The 20,644-nt window shown below is 47.0% G+C and overlaps 1 protein-coding gene across 1 annotated transcript; it reads right to left on the bottom strand.

Moving 5' to 3' along the window:
• Positions 1 to 58: 58 nt before the first annotated feature.
• ntn4 (netrin 4) lies at positions 59 to 19,032 on the bottom strand. Its single transcript, XM_053415009.1, has 10 exons — positions 18,669 to 19,032; positions 16,613 to 17,166; positions 11,706 to 11,987; positions 7,623 to 7,749; positions 6,858 to 7,043; positions 2,642 to 2,855; positions 2,250 to 2,344; positions 1,731 to 1,799; positions 1,394 to 1,567; positions 59 to 1,296 (listed from the first exon to the last, which is right to left on the bottom strand). The coding sequence occupies exons 1-10, from the start codon at positions 18,712 to 18,714 to the stop codon at positions 1,157 to 1,159; spliced, it is 1,887 nt and encodes a 628-aa protein (XP_053270984.1). The 5' UTR covers positions 18,715 to 19,032; the 3' UTR covers positions 59 to 1,156.
• Positions 19,033 to 20,644: the final 1,612 nt, after the last annotated feature.

Below are 20,644 nucleotides of genomic sequence, written 5' to 3'. Positions count from 1 at the left end.
CTACTGTACAAAACATTATCTTCCTGATTGACCAAAGGTTTGAAAAACAAGACTCAAGTTGTAATAAACCCCGGAATTGTCCTTTAATAATAACCACACAAGGACACAAATTTTTTAAAAAAACGGGGAGGAGAAGGATGAACAATAATATTTATATAGATATATACAAATAATACTGTACAAGAGCACAAAGGAAGGAATAACAAGGGTTCAGCAGTGGAGTGTAATATGAGATGAATCAATAACACGGTACGTTATGTATCATTAACATCGGAACGGCGAAACAGAAAAGAGCTGGACTGAATCTGGACTGTGCTCATACACCGCTGCATCCACCCGCTCTCGCTCTCCATCTCTCGCTATCTCTCTCTCGCTCTCTCTCTCTATCACATGCAAACACACACACATTTGCACAAAAAAAACCTGTCAGGCAAATACATTCACGTTTGGGGTGAAACCCATTCACTCTGATTTCAACACAGGCACACCTGGACTGGCTAAGATTTAACCACCTGTAGTGGCTTGTATGGCTTGTTCAGCATCACTCGGGGTGCTTTGCACATCGCGTCTGCGGCAACACACACACACACACACACACACACACACACACAGACAAACACACACTGCTGCCTCTGTGGGTGTGTGTCCAATGTGTAAAGGAGCACAGAGGGAGCAGGGCGTCCTCCATCCACAGTCCACAGTTATAGTCTTGGGTGTTTAATCTTCCTCTCTCCTTGTGTCCTCGTGTCCCCTCAGTCCGTCTTAGGCTAAAGTGCAGCAGAGAGGAGGACATTCAGTTTGTATAATGTGTGTTTTAAATGTGTATCAGTGGATCCCGTTGGGGGGGGGGGACAGAATTCCTCTATTTCTGAAGCTTCAGTAGCAAAAGCAAAAGACACGTCTGCTTGAATACAACATAAGGACGCAGGAGGGACAGTTTGCTCAAACGTCTTAACAAAAGTTCGTCCCGTGTGCGTTAAGCTTGTGCAGTCCACTACTGGACAACAGCAGAGAGTGGAGGGGTTTCAAATGTCTGCCCAGTCCCCATTCCCCCCCCACCGAAAAATCCAATGCCATTCATAATTCCACATGTGGAGGACAAGGAAACACGTCAGTCCATGTGTCCGTCAGTCCTCCGGGCGGGTCCACTGTCCCTCTACCAGTTGCAGTCTTTGTTGAGCAGCGTGAGGACCTTGCGGCCCAGGCTGGCCTTCCACGGCTTGACGAAGCTCTTCATGTTGACCAGGAGGCGGCCCTGCTTCCGGTCCGAGTGACCCGCCACAAGGTACTCCACCCCTGAAACACGAGGTCAGAGGTCAAGGGCGAATCAAACCGACGTACACCATTACCACGGCTTTATGTTATCATTGTAGTATGTGGCTGTGTGTCTGACCTGGGTTGAGGATGGGGCAAGTGCAGCCCCGTGCGGTCCAGGACTCGGGGTAAAGGGTGACGCGACCTCGCTGGATCTTCACCTTGGTGTTCTGACTCAGCACCTTCTGAACTTTGACCTCCACCTCGGCGTGGGAGCCCTTATCGTGGGCCGACAGCACTTTCACCTTCAGCACTACAGGTCGGGAGGTGAGGAGAGAGGTTAGGATGTTCAACATGATTGTGAGAGGTTGTGTGTGTGACAATAGGTGCATTTTCTCTCAGGTTGAGATTGTATTACACCAGAATCTATTGTTGTGTTGGATTTTGTAGTGAAATGCAGTCGAGTGTGTTCTCACCGTATGCGTAGTTCATGGTGCAGAAGAGTTTACTGTTGGTCAGGGCTTGCTCTTTGCACTCGCACTTCTCTGCAGGGGGACAGACGCAGATTTAATATTTGTAACGAAACTGATGTTGTGTGTCCGTCCGTGTGTGTGTGTGTTCGTGCGCGTGTGTGTATGTGCGTGTGGTCTCAGATAATGTACGTGGCGTCCTAAGAATGCAAGAACAGCGTGTGTGTCCAGCGAGGAATGTGCCAATGAAAGGTGCAGTTACATGGTGGTGGGGGGTCTGAGAGAAGGGACACTTGGAAACTCTCCATACACACACACACACACACACACACACGGACACACACACACAGACACACACACCATTGTTCCATGTCCTTCTACGGCCCTATCAAGACTTTCATTACTTAACCATTAATGCTTGGTCACTGGACTGTGGAGGAAGATGACTAAAACACACACTCACACACACTCACACACACACACACAATCACATGCACACACACACACACTCTCCCTCTATCTCACCTGAGTAGTGGAGCGCAGAGAAGAGTTCGTCCGTCCTGAAGATCCGGACCGGCTCGCTGGAGTTTACCTCTAAGTTGTATAGTTCCAGATCCGAGCTGGAGGAACACAATACAACATCATCGCACACATACACAAACGTAGGAATGTAAATCTGTACAAGTAAAATGTCCGATACAACTTATTAGATCAGAATAACAAGTTTTCCCATTTGATATAATAACCACAGGCCAGGTCTTAAGTTCCCTTGAGCTCCATCAAAAAGCATTGATTTGTAACTTCTCAGAACTTTACTGTGGATATTCATGGTCCTCAGAGGATTAATACTTCCTGTTTTCTACTTTAACATGACACAGCTGTTGGGGATCAAGTGCATATAAAGTTTTTGTACTCACCCAGACATGCAGTCTCCAGTGAAAGGATCACAGTCTCCTGCACAGTCGCAGGGACGGCAGCCGTACTCATGGAAACCCCAGTATCCCACCATGCACCTGTCGCAGTGGGCTCCTCCCACTCCGGGTTTGCAGATGCAGTCGCCGCTGGAGGGGTCGCAGGGGGCGCCGTCCGCCAGGTGGAAGGCCAGGGAGCCCATGGGGTGACAGTTGCATGCTGGGAAAGAAAATGAGAAGGAAAATATGTATTTAGAGACATAACACTCCATGTAACGTTGTAGAAATCTTGGTATAACACAACCTCCTCCTCGGCCGTGGTGACAATATCCAAATGTTTCTTTTTAAAAGTGTAAAGAACCAAATCTCGGAAGTGGAGCAGGGAGTCCAAAGGGCTGCGACAGTCTGCTGACCTGGGACCAGTCCTTTATCACCTGGTCTGGTGATAAATATCAGTTCTATTCGTCTCGTCCATTGTTGCAGCAGCTCGTAATACAAAGGCCTCTCTTTCTCTCTTATCACAGCTTTCTCCCTCCCGCATGGCCCCCCTCTAATTGTGTGCTGATAGTGTGTTCTTTAAACAAGCTCCAAAAACAATATACTACACACACCCACACACACACAGTACATAACACCCACCAGTGTTTCCAGTAACAGTCTGAGAAAACTACTGTCTTCCCACTTGCTGTGAGACACAGAGCATTGCAGGACAAGGTGTTTTGCTGCCTTCCACATAAATCCGTCCCTATCTCGGGGTCAGACGAGGGGGGGGGGGGGGGGGGTAGTAAATGAGTGTGAGCACTAACTGAGCACCCAGACGCCTATTCGATTATAGAATATAGTAAAATATGGGAATTAATCCAACAAGAGACCCCTGCCATTAAATCTAAGGTTTTAATTGAACTAGGAAATAGAAAAAAAACATGCTCTGGATTATAGATATGTAGAAAGAGATTTTCCGGGGGCAAGCAGATGAGCTAGCAGGTAGTTGTGATATGATTCTTAATTTGATATCTTGAAGTTTTGGGGCGACTGGTTGGACAAAATAAGAAACTAAAAGATGTCATTTTGGGATTAAACGTGACATTTTTCCTTATTTTTTTTTAATTGAACAGACTAACTGATTATTGTTTTCAAAATAAAAACCAACAGATAGGTCAATAAGGCAAATAAAGGTTATAACTCATGCGAGCATAGATGCAGTTCTGTAGTTTTCTTTGAGTTTCCTTGATAAAATGTTGCAGGAGTTGCATGTTTCCCTCGTTTATCTGCTCCCGTTAACGCAGATTAACCATAAACACATCTTTGCGCAGTGTGGATAATGCCTCATCAACTTCCTCGGGTTCCAAACCAGACTCTCTTATCATATACGGATCTATGGCGACAATAAAGATTAGCTAAACGTTATCGTGAGGCCGAACAGGACGGTGTCAATAAAATCATAAAGGTCTCACATTCACTGCCGAGATGATGAGTAATCACAAGTTCAAACACTGGACACTAATATGGGATACTCTAATGTGCAGACAGACCTTTGTGTGTGTGTGTGTGTCAGTGTGTGTGTGTGTGTGTGTGTGTCAGGCTCTATCGATCGTATTGTTTAGCGAGCAGCCCTCCGCAGCCCGCACGTTAATAATTAGCAGAGATTACAGCACAGCCTCAGTTCCAGTGTAAAGCTGAAACACGTGCGGCTGCGTGTTTTTTAATAAGCGTGTGTGTGTGTTTACATATCTGCGTGAGAATTTATGAGCGTTGGGAAGGGAGGGGGGGGGGGGGGTAACCACACAAGGCCTCCTGTATGTAAATATGTGTGTTTCTTCAGAAAGCTGTCAGCTGCAGCAAGCCCCTGACAATGAAAAACCCTCAGAGCGTGTGGTGGGACATGACGGGACACCTGCCTGAACAACCCCCCCCCCCCCCCCCCCCACCCCACCCCCCCCCCCCCCCACGTCGAACACATACTGTAACTTTCCCCCTCGGCTGAAGTGATTCGCTGTGTACGAGCCTGCGTGGAGCTCAACAGGAGTGTTTTCTTTCCCCGGGCCCCTCGGAGCCTGGTATGAGGAAAATGTTCCTCGCTACATGAGGGAAATTCCTCCGTTGCATTGTCAGCACGCGGCTTCGCTGGGATTTTCACAACCTGCACCTTGGTCCTCACAGCCTCTGTAGTTACCCCACAGGTGAATTCACAGATGCCAAAAGAATTTGCAACGGGTGAAATGTAAACCCCCAGTGAGACTTGCCAGGAAAGAACAGAGGTGGTGGATCACTTTTCTTTGACTTTGATAGAGAAAAGGGGGAAAGATGCTGAAGAGGAACAGTGGAATGTGCTTGTGAATTAATGGCATTCGTCCACTTTGGGACATAAATCAAACGCATCTTATCATCTGAAAGATCCTGAATTGGATTCTGAGCTAAATGTCAAAACCTCTGCCAAGGCCCAAACAGTCCCCTGATGAAAAACCACATTTAAAAAAAAACCTGAGATTTATGTTTCACCAAGATCCATGAAAGAGAATGATAAATCAAGTCTCTCAGTGTTGAAGAAGGTAAAAGGGAATTTCTAGATCCACGCTAAAGACGTTGGATTAATGAAGTCAACATGAACGTGTGCACGAGCGATTGTCGAGATGTCTCACAAGTGGAAAAACCTTCCGGAGGAAAAGTCGAGCATCGGTAAAAGTCGTTAGGATTCATCGTCTTGAGACAGAGAAACCACGAGAAGAAACTTCCCCCAGCAATCCATCTTATGTCCTGGGAGTTTTTTTGCAAGACCAGAAGGCGAAGGAACATTTGTGCGATGATGGAAATCACCGGATTCCACTTTGCTTTGTGTTACAAACAAAAAAAAAAACTGGTCTCAGACGCCCGAGGAAGCCAAGACCTGTTTTTCTAAGGACACGGAGCTCAGTGGCATCCAGACCAGATGTTCACTCTCAAATGAAATGTGCTGTATCACTCTCCCAACATGTGCATTCATCACAGTCCGATCGTGTTTCTGCTGTAACGGATTCTCTAGATGTGAGAAAGGAAAACAAAAGACACGACAGCACCCCCGGCTCTGAGTGACGGCGTTGGGCCGAGAGCCAACGCTTTCTTCCCCCCCCCGAGGGTGTTTTCGAATGGTCTGCTGCGATTTGACAGGTTTGAATTCAATGAGATGTTAGAATTCATACACGAACGCACACACACACACACACACACACACACACACACACAGCAGCATACTTCAGTAATCAAGTGTGAGGCCGGGCGTACCTGCAGGACTGAGCTCACTGGGTCAAATCTGAAAAGATAATCAGAGGGAGAATGTAGCCACTGTTGTGTTTATGGATGATTATCTGGTGTTTACTTTAGACTCGCCTCGTCACTGGAGGGCAGCAAGCCGCCCGACCCACCTACACACACACACACACACACACACACACACACACACACACACACACACATGCAGATACACACACACTCTTACCGCCATGACCAATGATTACCCTGCAGCTCCGCGTGCTCTGAGTCACGTATGAAAAATGGCAAAACAAGCCGAGATGGACAAGCCGTGGTTTTGTGTCGGAGTTTTGAGTCAAGACGAAGGAATGCCACCATCTGATGATTAACTGTGGTGTAAACCTTGGATGGAGCGTGTTGTCTCTCACACACACACACACACACACACACACACACACACACACACACACACACACACACACACACACACACACACAAAGAGCCAGGTGCCCATCAGGGATCAGCGTTATCCAGCACGTCCCAGCTTGCGATCTCCGTCCTCGACATTCCTCGGGGAGAATGAGAGCGCCGTGCCAGTGTGGCGATTGTGAGGTTAATATTATGATTCACACCAGTAACATTTTGTTCAGCACGGGGCGGGGGGGGGGGGGGGGCTGAATACTCAGGGTGACAAAGTATATGGGCATGACTCGGCATCTACTGTTTACCAGAGAAATTCCTGAAGTCATCTCATCTCTCTGGGCCTGGAGGAGCCACGAGGAAGATGGTTGGCTTTATTAAATGTGGTTATTGTTAATAAGAAGAAAGATGAAGGCCCGATGATGACAGACTAATTTTGAACTTCGCCAAAGAGGAATAAACTCCACTTTTCATTGTATGACTCCAATAAGAGGTCGATTCTCTGCCTTCCACGTTATTCCCTGTACTGATCAACTGGTTTCTGAGATATAAAGTGTGTTTTGATGGTGAATCTCACGTTTGCAGGAGTCGGGGGCGGCTTGCGGGCGCTGGGGGTCCCTGTAGAACCCGGCCGAGCATTTCTCACACTGGCGTCCCTCGGTGTTGTGCAGACAGTCGCACACGCCGCCGCTGCGCTGGCCGGACTCGCGCCACGCCGACCAATCGAAGTGGCAGCTCTGAGCGTGTCCGTTGCACTTGCACTCTGGAGCGAGAGAGGGAGGGAATCATTGTTGAATTGTTAATAGGAGGTATTAAGAAGAAATATGCTGCAGGAGAAATCTGAGAATTGCTTTACGGACATTTTGAGGCTTTATGACACTTTTTTATTGTGTTTAGTTTGGTTTCTACTGGATTTCACTGGAACTATTGGGAATATAATCTGATTATAGCCAATGGTGGGATGTAACAAAGTACAATTACTTATTTAAAGTACTTTTCATGTATCTGTACTAAGATAGACTTATTTTCTGGGACTTTTCACTTTTATATACCTGCAAATATCTATACTTTCTACTCCAGTCTCCAGTTCTACTTTTGTGGCTTTTTTATTCATTTCTTGTCCATATTATCATCTAACCCTACATTTTGCTGACCTGTCATGATCAGCATCACCTGAAACTACCGAGAACTTCTCATAAAAAGTTCAATCGTGCAGCTACAGCAACTTGAGCCCTTAGAACAGGTTGAATAAAAGCAGGAGAAGTAAAGATGTCTGCACGTTACACAACATTTCTCTACGTTCCAGTGGTTGACAACCCGTGGGCGTGTTTGCTCGACTCACTCCGACATTCGTGCGGCGCCCCCGTCAGTCCGTCAGCGGGCTGCCAGGGCCGGTCGTTGTAGAGCGGCGCGCAGAGCTCGCAGTGATCACCTGCAGTGTTGTGTCTGCACACACACTTCCCATGGACCTGGGAGAGAGGGAGAGAGAGAGAGAGAATGAGCGAAAGAAAGAGAAGGGGAGAGAGAGAGAGCTCATTAGCGACAGGAAGTATGATAGACAAAGGTAGAAGGATGGAAGGAACAAAGAGGTCAGTGTGATGGAGAGGACAGTATCCCTCATGAGGACACCTGCTGGGGGTGAAGACTCTACTCTTCCTCTAGATTCCTCCCTCATTCTCACAATCTCTTTCCATCTTTCCTTTTCTTTCCCCTCCTCTTCCTCTCGGTGTGATCCGATTTCCTTATTTCCTCTCGTTCCCTCTCTTTCTCCTCCTCCCTCGCTTGAAATTAGTGAATTAGTGAGATTGATTGTTTGGCTTCATCACTGGAAACGAGAACGGGCCTCTGCTCTGAAAAGCCTGTGTGTGTGTCTGTGTGTGTGTGTGTGTGTGTGTCTGTGTGTGTGTGTGTGTGTGTGTATGAGAAGAGTGCAAGTATGCGGCGCTGAGAGCACAATAACAATCTCCTTGTCATTCCTGCGAGTTGGAATGCCATGCATGCTGGATAATGATTGAAGGAGGGGGGGGGCGGGAGAGGCATCTGAGGAAGCTCTTTATTTGTTTGCGTTACACGGTGCAACTGTAATGTAGGACACACAATTATACAACGATTACAGAGCTAGACACATAGACAACGGGCTAAGACGCACACACACAAAAAAACACACAGCGATCCTTGCATTCGCTTCCCACGGTGGAATTAAACACATCCATACATCCAAACTTGTCCTCTACCTGAACTGACCCCAGATCAGTTGTAGTGTATGGCCCGCAGGCTCACATGACTGATTTTACACACACATCGCACTCCATTACAGTCACCACTAATAAGGGGGGGGGGGGGGGGGGGGTTGCATAAGTGAGAGGTCCTGGCACATATGAGGCAGCAGACCTAATGACACATATTGTAAAGCACCAAGGAATTCATGAAAGAGGCCAGAGCGCAGACAAAGGAGGGGCACGGAATTAAAAACATTTTTCAGAAAGCATCGGACGGGGAGGAAGGGGAAAGGGCCGGCAGCATCTGGCTGGCGTCCAGACAACTGGTAGTTTCTCATGTTTACCATAACGGGATCGGGGACAATTAACACATGTACACAGGGAGAGCTGCACACACGCAACCATGTACAGGCGGCCATGCAGAGGACACAGAGCTGACATGAGGCTGCTGATAGGAACGGGATCATTTTCAAGTTTCACCAGTTTTATGGCTCTTAAGCTGAAATAGGGGGAATCGCTGTTTTATCTTAAACTACAAGACGAAGAAGCTTGAGTTTTCTGTGTCATGCATTTAACTTATTTCCCCCCTAGAACCCAAATCTTTTTGTTTTTTGCTCTTTCTGAAATGTGAGAAGGGAACATTCAATGCATCTTGATGAAAAAAGCTCTTTGCGGATGTATGTGCTCTACTGAGGTCCCTTGTTGATTCTGAAATGTTTTTATTGGGGGATAATGTGATTTAAACTTTTGTTCTTGAGGGTTTGAATGTCTGCAGCAATTTCCATTCTCCTCTTCCTCCCATCTTGCACATTTGGAGCCTCAGTCTCAGCTGTCAATCATGAGGATTCACTGTGACGGCATCAAATAACTAATCAAAACCAAACTTACCTGAAAAACAACTAAAATGACAGAGACCAATTTAGTTGCAGTGTATTTTTTGACTCTTTCATTTGCCCCTCATCTGTTGACATGATCAGTGCAGAGCGGTAACAAGGCTGAGTTCAGACAGACGCTCTCATCTGAATGGCGACAGTAGACGGTCCCATCCAGAGGAAGAACTAATTATCCGAGGGATCGGTCCTGCTGGAATCATTTGTTTCTTCTGTTTACCTCGCAACCGTCGTCCTGGAAGATTAAATGATATCTCTCCAGACTTGTAAAATCCTATCTGTGATGGTTACCACTCCTACCAGCATTGAAACAACACTCATCCCCCCTGCACCTCAGCCTGAATCCCTGCAAAACTATGAATAGCAATGTGACCTTTTACGTGTGATACCTGTGGAGTTCCTCTTTAGAAAGAGAGAGGATGAAAGTAGGCGCCGGACAAATGCACCAGGAGGAAGAAAAACATGAAAACTGTGGACGAGGAGGGAAAGAAAACACACAAACAGGCATTATGGCTCAGCTAATTGCTGCAATTGCTCCAGTAGATAGCCCTGGATGTTATTATGTGTGTGTGTGTGTCTGGGTGTGTTTGTGTGAGTGTGTGGGTTGGCTTTGTGGCTAACTAACAGACAGTGTAATCACCCTGAACCGCAAAACCCCATGTGGGGGTCCAGCAGCACAGAACAACAACAAACAGGCCGACCCCTTCATTCCTGCTCGGTGTCTGGGCAGTAATGACTCAGCGTATCAGGGCGACTTTCACCCGCTGATTACAGCACACACACACACACACACACACACACACACGCACACACACTCTCAGAGTAGACAAAACATCGCAGATTAAGCGCACACACCTCACACAACCGGCAGACCAAACAAACAAGACGTACTGTACATATATGAGGGGGATGATTGCTTGAATAATCCTGCGGTGTATGTTTAGTGAGTATAAGAACTAAGCTTTGGGAGGTCACATAAGTAGACATATAATATGCTTAAACACACAAACACACACAGACACACACACACATGCCCTCCCTTCCCTTTGCTGAGTGATCCGTTATCTCTGCCCTCATCTCCCGTCTTGCGCTGCGCTGCTTGTTTGGGTTTTGTGGCTCTGGGTCGAAACAGAGATGCAAAAACAAGCTGCTGATAGGCGGGAAAAAGCCACTTATATAACTTTGTGTGTGTTTACCGAAGGCTCCTGCATGCATGGCACCCAGCAGAACGGCGCTCCGACGACCTGAGGTAATGTTGTTGTGAGGGCCGGTTAAGAAGAAGTCACTGTTTAAGCCGCGGGTGCAAAAAAAAAGAGGTGAATTCCAGCCACAAATCGTCATTATAATGATTTAGAGTTATTGTTATACTGCTGTGATCCTGGCGTGCAGGGTGGACTCTCACAGTCCAGAGGTTTAAACACTCTTTCAGGAGGATTTTCTACCCTCAAAAGAAGGAAATCCTCATGAAAACTCCCCGGTAGAGCCACTTGGAATTTCTTGGCATGGAGGAGCGTGAGATTTAAAGATCCAAAGACTGAGTCCAATCCACTGGCTATCAGCGGCTTCATTACAAAAACACTGGTATCGGCAGAGAAAGCTGACGTGACACGTTGAACGTTTTCTTCTGTTTCGTATCAGAGGGAAACACGAAGCAGCCGCGGCTCAGGATCCAGGATCCAGCTGAGCTATGATGGATTCAGTTGGTTTTCATTGTTTCATGCACCAGATCATTTGTTGAATTTACTGAAAGGATGAATCGATATCTCCATCTCTTGGGTTTTGTTATCAACGGGAAAGCAGCTGTTTATCAGACACACACCCACTTTAGTCTGTTATTGAGACGACTGCCAACACAAAGTGAACGAGGCCGGAGAGTATCAAGAAACTCTAAACTCGATTTCTGTAGAACAAGAGAAGCACCCTCCCATCAGGAGACTTCATGAAACTTGAAGAAGGCTAAGAGGCATCAGAGTGGTGCATTAGAAAAACAGTGTGAGAGGTTGTGTGTCCGCTGGAAATTAAATTAGTGGTAAATATTGATTGATATCATTTTCACTTACTCATTCTTTCCAGAGCTTTGCTGTGTAATGCACCTGGAATCTCTGACTAATCTTATCTCGAGTTAAGAGTCATTGCACTGGATAATAAGAGCAATCAAATGTTTTTATGAAAAGTATACACGGCACTTGTATTAGTCATAATGATCTTAAATCAAATGTCCACTACTTCTAGGTTTTAAAGACTTTAAATTAAATGTAAAAAAGATTTTCATAGTGAACAAATGCCGTGTAGAACAAATCCTTGCTCCTCTCTTACCACATGATTGGTCCGGTCTCTGATGGGCCGGTACCCCGGTGCAGGGACGCACTGCTCAGCGTGTCCGTTGCAGAAGCAGCTTCCCTTCACCATCAGGTCATAGATGGCGAAGTGTTGGGTCGGAACAGCCTTGTGCGCCGCGGAGCCGACGTCTTTGGCCCGGCAGGGGCACGGCTGGTGCTTCAACAGCCGGACTCGGATGTTGGTCACCCTCAGCTGCAGCTGCCCCTCCAGGCCGAACGGGTCCAGGGACTCCCACTTCGGGAGAGATCGGTAGATCACCTGTCGGACAAGAAGAGAGAGAGAGAGACGTCTAAAAGAAGGATCCAAATATCCAATCGATCCCATTGAAGGGAAGAAGAAGAAGAAGAAGAAGCTTTAATCATCTCAATGAACTTGTGTATTAGTGGCTTTTGGCCTCCTTCGTTTTACTTTATGTTGTGAATTAAGAAAAAGGACAATAAGATTCCTAATAGCCCAGAGCAGCAGAACAGACACTTCTTCTATTGTCGTGATTTAAAGGAACTAAACAGAATGAACTCAGTGACAGGATCAGGTTCATCGATGCTGCTCATGTCACAACATCTGTCTTGTTGATGCCATTTGTGCAGCAAACTATGACCTTCACATGCTCACATGACCACGAGAGCACCGGCTGTCCTTAAATCACTGCACCCAACCTTTCTACACCCCCCACCCAGCACCCCTCTCTCTCTCTCTCTCTCCTCCCTCCCTCTCTCTCTTTAACCTGTCTTGTCCCTGGACATCCTTCACATTGAAGATCCCTTTGTGGGCTGCCTTCGCCATGGCTACTGCCCCCGGCTCTCGCTGTGAGAGAAATGTGTGTTTGCGGAGTCTCTACACAAAAAAAAGTGTGTGTTTTCATTGTCACTGGCGATCTGACACTGATATCATTGGATGGGTTGTGTGTAATTGTGTGTGTGTGTGTCTGTGTCTTTTCTTGAGTTGTAGCGTATGTTGCGATGCGAGCAAAGCCCCCGATGCGGCTCCCTGATTGGCTGGATGGACGCAATGGGAGGAGCACTATTAATTTCCCTGTTGTTGGAAAAAGGTCACGGGGTCGCGGTATTGTGGTCCTCAATTAAGAGAACACGACAAATAGGACGGGGGGCTCCGGTCGGCGGGAGAGCACGGAGAGCAAGGCCGAGCTTCACATAACTCAGGGCCGGACAAAAGACCTGCGACAGCCCGGCGACACCACAGTAACACCAGCACTCGCACACAACCACACCGGCATGCACACAAACACACACAAATTTACACACCACAAATTCCACAAGAGGCCTTCGTGCAGCTTCTATTACAAAGTCACGTCTCATTTACGTTTTCCTTTGAATGTGGAGGCTAAATATTAGCATTCGCAAATATGCAGATGACACACGTGTTTCTGTTAGATGTGTCCTGGACAGATTTTAGACTCTTTAAAAGGTTTAAGGAGCCAAATTAAGTTTATTTTAAGTTAATAACATTCGTTGAAACTCAAAACATTGACCCTTGAAGATGCCTGGAGGAGTTTTTGGACACTAACGTCACTAAGAAACCATCGTTTATCGTACACAGTAGTACTGGTTTCTTGCCATTCCACAGACTCTCAGTTGCTGCAAAACTTACTAGTGCATTAGCATGGCTCAGGAGCTCGGAGGTTGGATCCCCGGCTGCTTCCGAATACATGTTATAAGCTGCTTTCAGACACTGAACTCTGGACTTTCTGAATACAGCTATAGTGTCCTTGTGCCAGATATGGAATCGAACACGGCCCCAGATTATTACAGGTTCTGTATGAATGTGTGAGAGAATCTGTGAATGTGACGTGGTTTCAAGATATTCAAAATAACAGGAAATCCTTCATCTGGATACACGTCAGCACCTTTCAGCCAAATGAGCCACTTTCTCATGCAGTTTTTTTTTCCACCTCCGAGGCGGTGGGTTCACTGTAGGCCATGTGTCCACTCGTAATCTTTCTTACTGTTTCAGGCTGAAAAATAAAGTAAGTCTGGCTTTCACAGGCCTAATTCCATCAAAGCACTGTGGACTGTAATCTGGTAAACAGACACAATGGGCATTGATGGAAGGAGAAAGACAGAGAGGGAAACAGAGAGGGGGGATGGGTGTCTAGCCAACAGTACCAACATCCATCAGAGCAACGGCACTTCCTTCCCGGCCAACAGACGGAGAGCCGACTGTATGTGTTTATCTGAAAGGGCATGAAGGAGTGTGTGTGTGTGTGTGTGTGTGTGTGTGTGCTCAAGGAACTGTGGAAAAGAGAAAGAAAATGTGTGTGTGTGTGTGTGTGTTGGCGGTTCTGCCTCACTCTCTTTCCTAAGGAGGTCAGTCTATGCAACAAACACTCACATTCTTCCAGTTCAGCTGACCTCATAAATAAGACAAGAAGTCACACACTGACAGACACACACACACACACACACACACACACACACACACACACACACATGCACAGGTGAACAGCTCAGGATATGACACGCTCTAATGTTTGCACTAGAAACACGAGAAGCAGAAAGACGACCTGCTGACTGTAATTGCTCAAAGGTTCTCACCCTCACTTAGAATCAAGTTATAAATCAGATAATACGACTTTTATTTAATAAGATAATAAATGTTCTGTATTCATCTAGATAAAGCTTGAGATTTTAATGCAGATAATCCATGAATGTGTCTATAATAAACTGAAAGGTGGTTAATAAGGAATAAACCTTAATCCTTGAATACCTGGATGGATGAAAGTGGTCTGAACTAAAGCAGGTGAACATCCATGCTCATAGACTCAAAAACAGAGAAAGTGAGGCCCCTACAACTCACACTGGGCAATATAAGGTGTTGTCACAGTCATTATACGTGACGTGCAATTACAACAAACACACACAAGCATGAAAAGTGTGCACAGCTGAGCAGCAGCAGCAGCAGCTGAGCAGCAGCAGCTGGGCTGTCAGAGCAACTTGACCTCTTCTAACCCCCGGGTCATCAGCTGAGGGGTTAGAGGACAGAGGTCACGCTCCCAGCAAAGGGGCTAAAGCAAAGCTGAGGCAGAGAAGAGGAAAACATGTTGCTCTTTTCACACCGTCGTGCACAAAAGGGTTAGAGCTGCAAAGGTTTGTTGATTTATCAATTATCACCACATCTGGTTTGTCTGTTAGTTCGCAGGACGAGGCGAAAACGACAGGACGGATCACAGAGCAACGTGGTGGAGGGATGTGGTGTGTGTCAGGGAAGAAGTTATATCAGGTGCTTTTTTATGTTTTCAGCAGTTAGACATATTTAGACGAGTGTGTGTTATGTGTGTAATTTGCTGCATCTTGATTGAATTTAAGGGGACTGCTGGGCCTCGGAGGAGGAATGTGCTATTCTAGGTTTTAGCTTCTTCAATATGATTCCTTTCTTTGTCATATATAGACATCTTGAACAAGTCAGTTTGAACAATGGGAAATCACACCGGGCAGATTGATCGGTAACCAGCAACACCTGCATACCAAGACTTAAACAGGACTCCAAAACACGGCAGGAGTGTGCAGAGGAAGATTTACGATCTCCCAGCAGAACGAGTCGGTAGCAGCTGTCTGAGCGGCGGCGTGGAAGCGAGGGTCCGTCGACCGGACGGTGAGACGCACACGTTGCATGTGAGAGCGCAGCAGGGAGCCCGGAGCCCGGAGCGGCACCACGCTTGGCATGTTCCTCCACACGCATCTGCAGAGCAGCTCCCGACACACGGCTTCCATTAAACATCAGTGGACTTCAGGAAGCCCTCTCGTGCTACAGTCAAAGTACGCCTATTAAACACTCACTCATGCACATGCACACACACACACACACACACACACACACACACACACACAGCTTCCCCCCCCCCCCCCCCCCCCCCCGGCTGCTCGCTGCTTGTACTCTGCTGTGTGCTAAGTGCTCCGTATGACTCTTGCATGTTGCGTGACTTACAGCAGAGAGAAGCAAATTCTTTCCAGAGGAGGAGGTAATGAGGGAGAGGGAGCCCTTTAGAAGTCGGGGGAGCTCGAGCCTCTCGTCTGTCCCGTGGTTTACCTGTCGCACACGATGGCGTGTTTGGCCTCGACCTCGCCCTCCTGATACACGTGTGTCTAACCTGATTTCTGAGAGTGAAACCAGTGAGAATTCAAACAAGATCACCCAGAAGAACCAGTGAAGGAGTCGAGATGTTCACTGCTGCTTTCAACCAACGTCAGAGGAATCTGTGTTTTCTCTTCTGCGCATTGTTCTTAATCTGTTCTTTTATTTTACAGTTATTTAGTCTTTTCGGCTCTTTCTGAGTTTTCTATGTTTTTTCACCTCTGCCAAAATGTTTATGTTTTCATCAGCTTTTACTTTGTGGGGTTGTTACCAAGGTTTTGCAACAACTAAAGGACGTATTACCACGAAACTTGGTCTAAGGATTCTCTATGGGTCTGGGAAGAACCCATTAAGTTCCGGTGTGGAACCGGATCAGGGGTGGATCCAGATTTCTCTTGTCATCCCCCTAGTGTCTATAATAAAGGGATAAAAACACTTAGAAGTCCTAACCCTGTGTATCGACTGCACCTAACTTCTTATCCCAGCAGCAAAACAAACACGAGATTCGTTGCATTGTGTTGTTTTCACACAGAAAAACAACAGCGCCACCTGACACCTGACAGAATGATGTCTTTCACACTGTTCCTGCCTTTGTCTGATGCACAATGTCCTGTAACTGCATGAATCACATCCTGGGACTCCTCAGAGTGGGGAAGATGGACTCCGCCAACAAAAGCTACTATGCAGAGTATTCTTATTCCCTGAATGGCTTTTGTCCCTGGACGATAAAAAGATAGAACGCGTTACACACAGACTCACACACAGACTCTAAAGACCCAGCGCCTCCTCCTCACCTCTCCACGGTTGCAGGGATAAGCCCCCGAGTATTTGGATGTGCAGGTCGCCCCGTCCCGACCCGCTCCCGCCTTCCCCTCCTCCAGCCCGAAGGTGGCGCTGCAGTTGCTGGCGTAGTACTGCAGCATCCTCCACGTCCGCCCAAAGTCCTGCGACCGCTCCAGGGTCATGGCGGCGGGCCTCGGCGAGCGAAACACCACAATGAGATGCGTCAGGTAGAACTCGGCCTCCAGGTCCAGCTGCACCGTCTCGGACTCCACCCCCTCAGCCGACTGCCACCAGGTGTTGGGGTGACGGAAGGAGGAGTCGGACATGGCCCCGGCCAGGTGGGACAGCAGCGGCAGGCCGGCGTTGCACTTGGCACATTTGGCGGCGCTGCAGGCCAGGTTGGCGTTGGGGTCGGCGTAGGAGCAGTAGAGCTCGGTGCCGTTGTTGCCGCAGACGGTCTGCGTCAGGACCCGGCGGCCCAGGGCCAGGTTGCCCATGCGGGGGTTGCAGGCCCGGCTCTCGCAGCGAGGGGCCACACCTGCACGAAACATCTCCACCGACAGACCTGGGTGGACGGAGAAAAGGAAAATACAGATATTTACACATCTACTTGGCAAATATGGGCTGAGGTGACCTGACAGCAGAAAAGAGAGTGAAAGCGTGGGTGTCAGGTGGAAACAACAAGGTGTGGCGCTCATTATACTTCAGCTAGAGTGGTTATTAACCAAGGGGATAGATTTTGTTCCCTGAGGACTTGAGATATCTGAGATGTTTGCCTGAGTCCCTGATGCTCTGAGTAACACACAGATTCCACTGTTGTCACGTTCAGTTTCTCCAGTGGAGAGAAAAGGGAAGTGAAAGAAGATATTTCAGAGAAAGACTAAAGAATAAACTTATAGAAAAGATGAGAAACCAGTAGAGATAAGTGAGAAAAGAGGGTGAAGAGGCGTCCAAACTGCCTGAAAGCCTGTTTTAAAGGTTATTTCCCATCAAAAAATGACAATAGAAGAACATCAAGTACAAAGTTTATCCTCTCAGCTGATAATTCTGTGAACTTTGTGCAATGATTGACCATATTAACCAATAAAAACATCTTGTTGGGCAGCAATCAGTGACCTACTTTGACCTCAGCAATTTAATATTTGGATTTGGGGTGTTTGGCCCCTTTTCTCACACAACGTCTGTGAACACACACACACACACCTGAGGTTATGATAACGTGGAGTGTGTGAGTGTGTGACAAGTGGAGGAGAAGAGTGACTCAGTGCACGAGTCAAGTGATTCACCTCCAATCGGAAACGTTATGCAGAAAGGGGATAAAGGAGGCATTGTGCACCTGCCTGCTGCCGTCTGCAGCCGTGCAGCCTGGACTCTGACACAGAGAGAGTTTGGCAGCTCGGGAGGATGAGCAGCGTTCAGACGCTTCCTCCCTGAGGGGCCGAGGTGTCATCTCACTAAGTGGATTCATTATCTCCAACCTGCAGCTCTCTTTGTTTCTCATGTCAGGGACCTCACAGGTCGACTTATTATTAAATCTGAGAGGCTGGATTCATCTTAAAAGGAAGAGGATTTTTTAAATTTTTTTATTTACTAGACTGGTGTTGCTGCTTAATTACATAACTGTCTATAGATGAGGAGGCCAGGAAGGGAAGACTGACACTTAATGACACATTAATAACTCATGTTTACTCATTAACACAGTGAAATCTATATTTCAGTTTGACTTGTAAACAAATCTGAACTTTTCTGTTTTCTAATACAAAACTTCCATCGAAATTATTGAAATTTAGCAACAATGAATTTCCAACTTATTCTGTATTGTTATCTTCTTGCTGTGGATTAATATGAAAATTGTTGTATAATGTTTAAATATTTCAATGAATCATCTTAGAACAAATTCAAAACTTTTAAAATCATGTGGCTTCACGTGTCAGAAACATATTAAACACTCGAGAGGTTAAATCGGCTGAAAAGCAAAGCGGCTTCTGAACTGATGCACTTGTCCCTGAGCAGCAGAAACAATAAACCATAATAATACAAAGAATATAAAAAGAAACTCTCACTGACCTGAATCTGACAACAAGGCCACAGTGATCACCAGTAAAACCAACATGTCTCCTCACTGGGAGAATACTCCAAAAATATGAGAGAAGAGGAAAACAGACTTTTTTTGAAAATTAAAGATTCATCCACGATGCTGTAAAAAAATAAAAAATGCGCAGGTTCAAATCCGGTGTGGACTTTCTCTTTCACTCAGCTGGGATCCGGTGCGGCGATAGGAGCCGCATGACGCCGGGCGGTGGGTGCTGGTGTCCCGCGGAGGGAGAGGGAGATCCGGGCAGGAGCAGGAGCGACGGTCGGGTCTGTGCGGCTCGTCTGCAGCTTCGGGCCCCGCAGCGTGTTTCATTTCCCCGCAGTGAGAGCCCGCCGGTCCGCCCGCACATCTGAGTGGGAGCGGAGCTTGTGGTAGTGACACAGTCGAAGTGCGGCTCCGCCCCTCCGCAGACTTAAAGGAACATTCCAGTTTGCTGCATGGATGGATGGATGGATGGAAGGAGGGGGGGGAGGGGGGGGGGGGGGGGTCAAAACGTATGAGAGTCCTGGGGATTAAATGAGACTAATGAGAGGTTTTACTTTACATCAACAGCAGCAGAACAAAACTGCTCTGTTTCAACAAGTGCTGCACTTAAAGCGACACCAGGCAACTTCTCTATAACTTAAAGAAGCAGCTTCAGAGTTTCACCTCTTTTATACCAAAACTAGCAGGTTTTTAATATGAAGGTAAACCTGCTAGAAAAAGGGGTCAAATTAGATAAGAAAACCAAGATGCTCGAAACCAGAGTGATGGAAATCAGCAAGTCGGAAAGCAAAGAGTTAGAGAACAACGAGTCGAAAGTAGCTAGTCGGAAAGTAACAAGTTGGAAAGTAGCTACTCGGAAAGTAGAGAGTCAGAAAGTAGCTAGTCGGAAAGTAACAAGTCGGAAAGTAGCTACTCGGAAAGTAGAGAGTCAGAAAGTAGCTAGTCGGAAAGTAACAAGTCGGAAAGTAGCGAGTCGGAAAGTAACAAGTCGGAAAGTAGCTGGATGTATTTTGAAGTTGTTAAAGTTGTACATGACTGATAGATGTAAGTATAATACTTGACTCTAATAATTTATTCACTGGTTATTAATCTGTATGTATTCATGACTCTGTTACTTCCTGTTTAACACAGGTAGTGGAGCCAAAAACAATAGATTCCATCTCGTTTAGCAGACACATAAAGCAGCACGAAGTGAAAAGAAGTAGTTGAGTAAGTATCAGTAAGTATCCGAGTACTTGGTCGTATTAACATCGGGGTCCCTGGCCTGACAGAGTGCTGGACCCCCTGCACCGACCACGTGGAGGCCGATGAAAAGCTGATGAGGTAGAAATGTGCTCGTATCCTCAGTTCTGACTAATTGGCTTTGGGTGAAGAAATTGCTCACACACACAAAGTGATGCTGGACGAGCTGCTGACGCACTTTGAGCCGCTCTGATTGGTTCCTCGGCTGAACCCCGGCCGCGGCCTTTTGTCGACAGCATTGTTGGTGTCCGTCAGAGAGCAGTGAAATACAACAAGCTTTTTAATTCCAGTTCTGCTTCCCACTCGACCGTCTGCTCCCAACAAAGGCTGCTTTAATACAAGAAGACAGGGACACGATGGAGGCAGTCAGATGTTAAAAATCAACTCAGGGGTGATTTCGTTTAATTTGGGGATTTATTCTAAAAACGCAGTTCGAAAGTACCACACCTTGTGTTGTGGTGATGACAACCTTCAGATTGTGTTCCAGCCTGCAGGAGCAGAGTGAGGCAGGCGTGTGCAGGCGGCAGTGTTGCCCCCCTGTGCTCAGCAACGGTACCAAGAAGAAAACACAGAAGCGTTTCAGGTTGAAATAGTTGCTGCAGGACTGTTCTCTCCGCTCGGGCCCACTCGGGTCAGGCTCCACTGAACACAGCATGGCACTGGCTTCTCTGTCTGCTGTGTAATCGGACCGTGACCTGCTTTCTGTGCATCTGACCCGTGT

The sequence above is a fragment of the Pleuronectes platessa genome, chromosome 22 (assembly GCF_947347685.1).
Source record: "Pleuronectes platessa chromosome 22, fPlePla1.1, whole genome shotgun sequence".
Lineage (NCBI taxonomy): Eukaryota > Metazoa > Chordata > Actinopteri > Pleuronectiformes > Pleuronectidae > Pleuronectes > Pleuronectes platessa.
The sequence above is the reverse complement of the archived record's forward strand: the minus strand, read 5'-3'. Positions and strand labels throughout refer to the sequence as shown.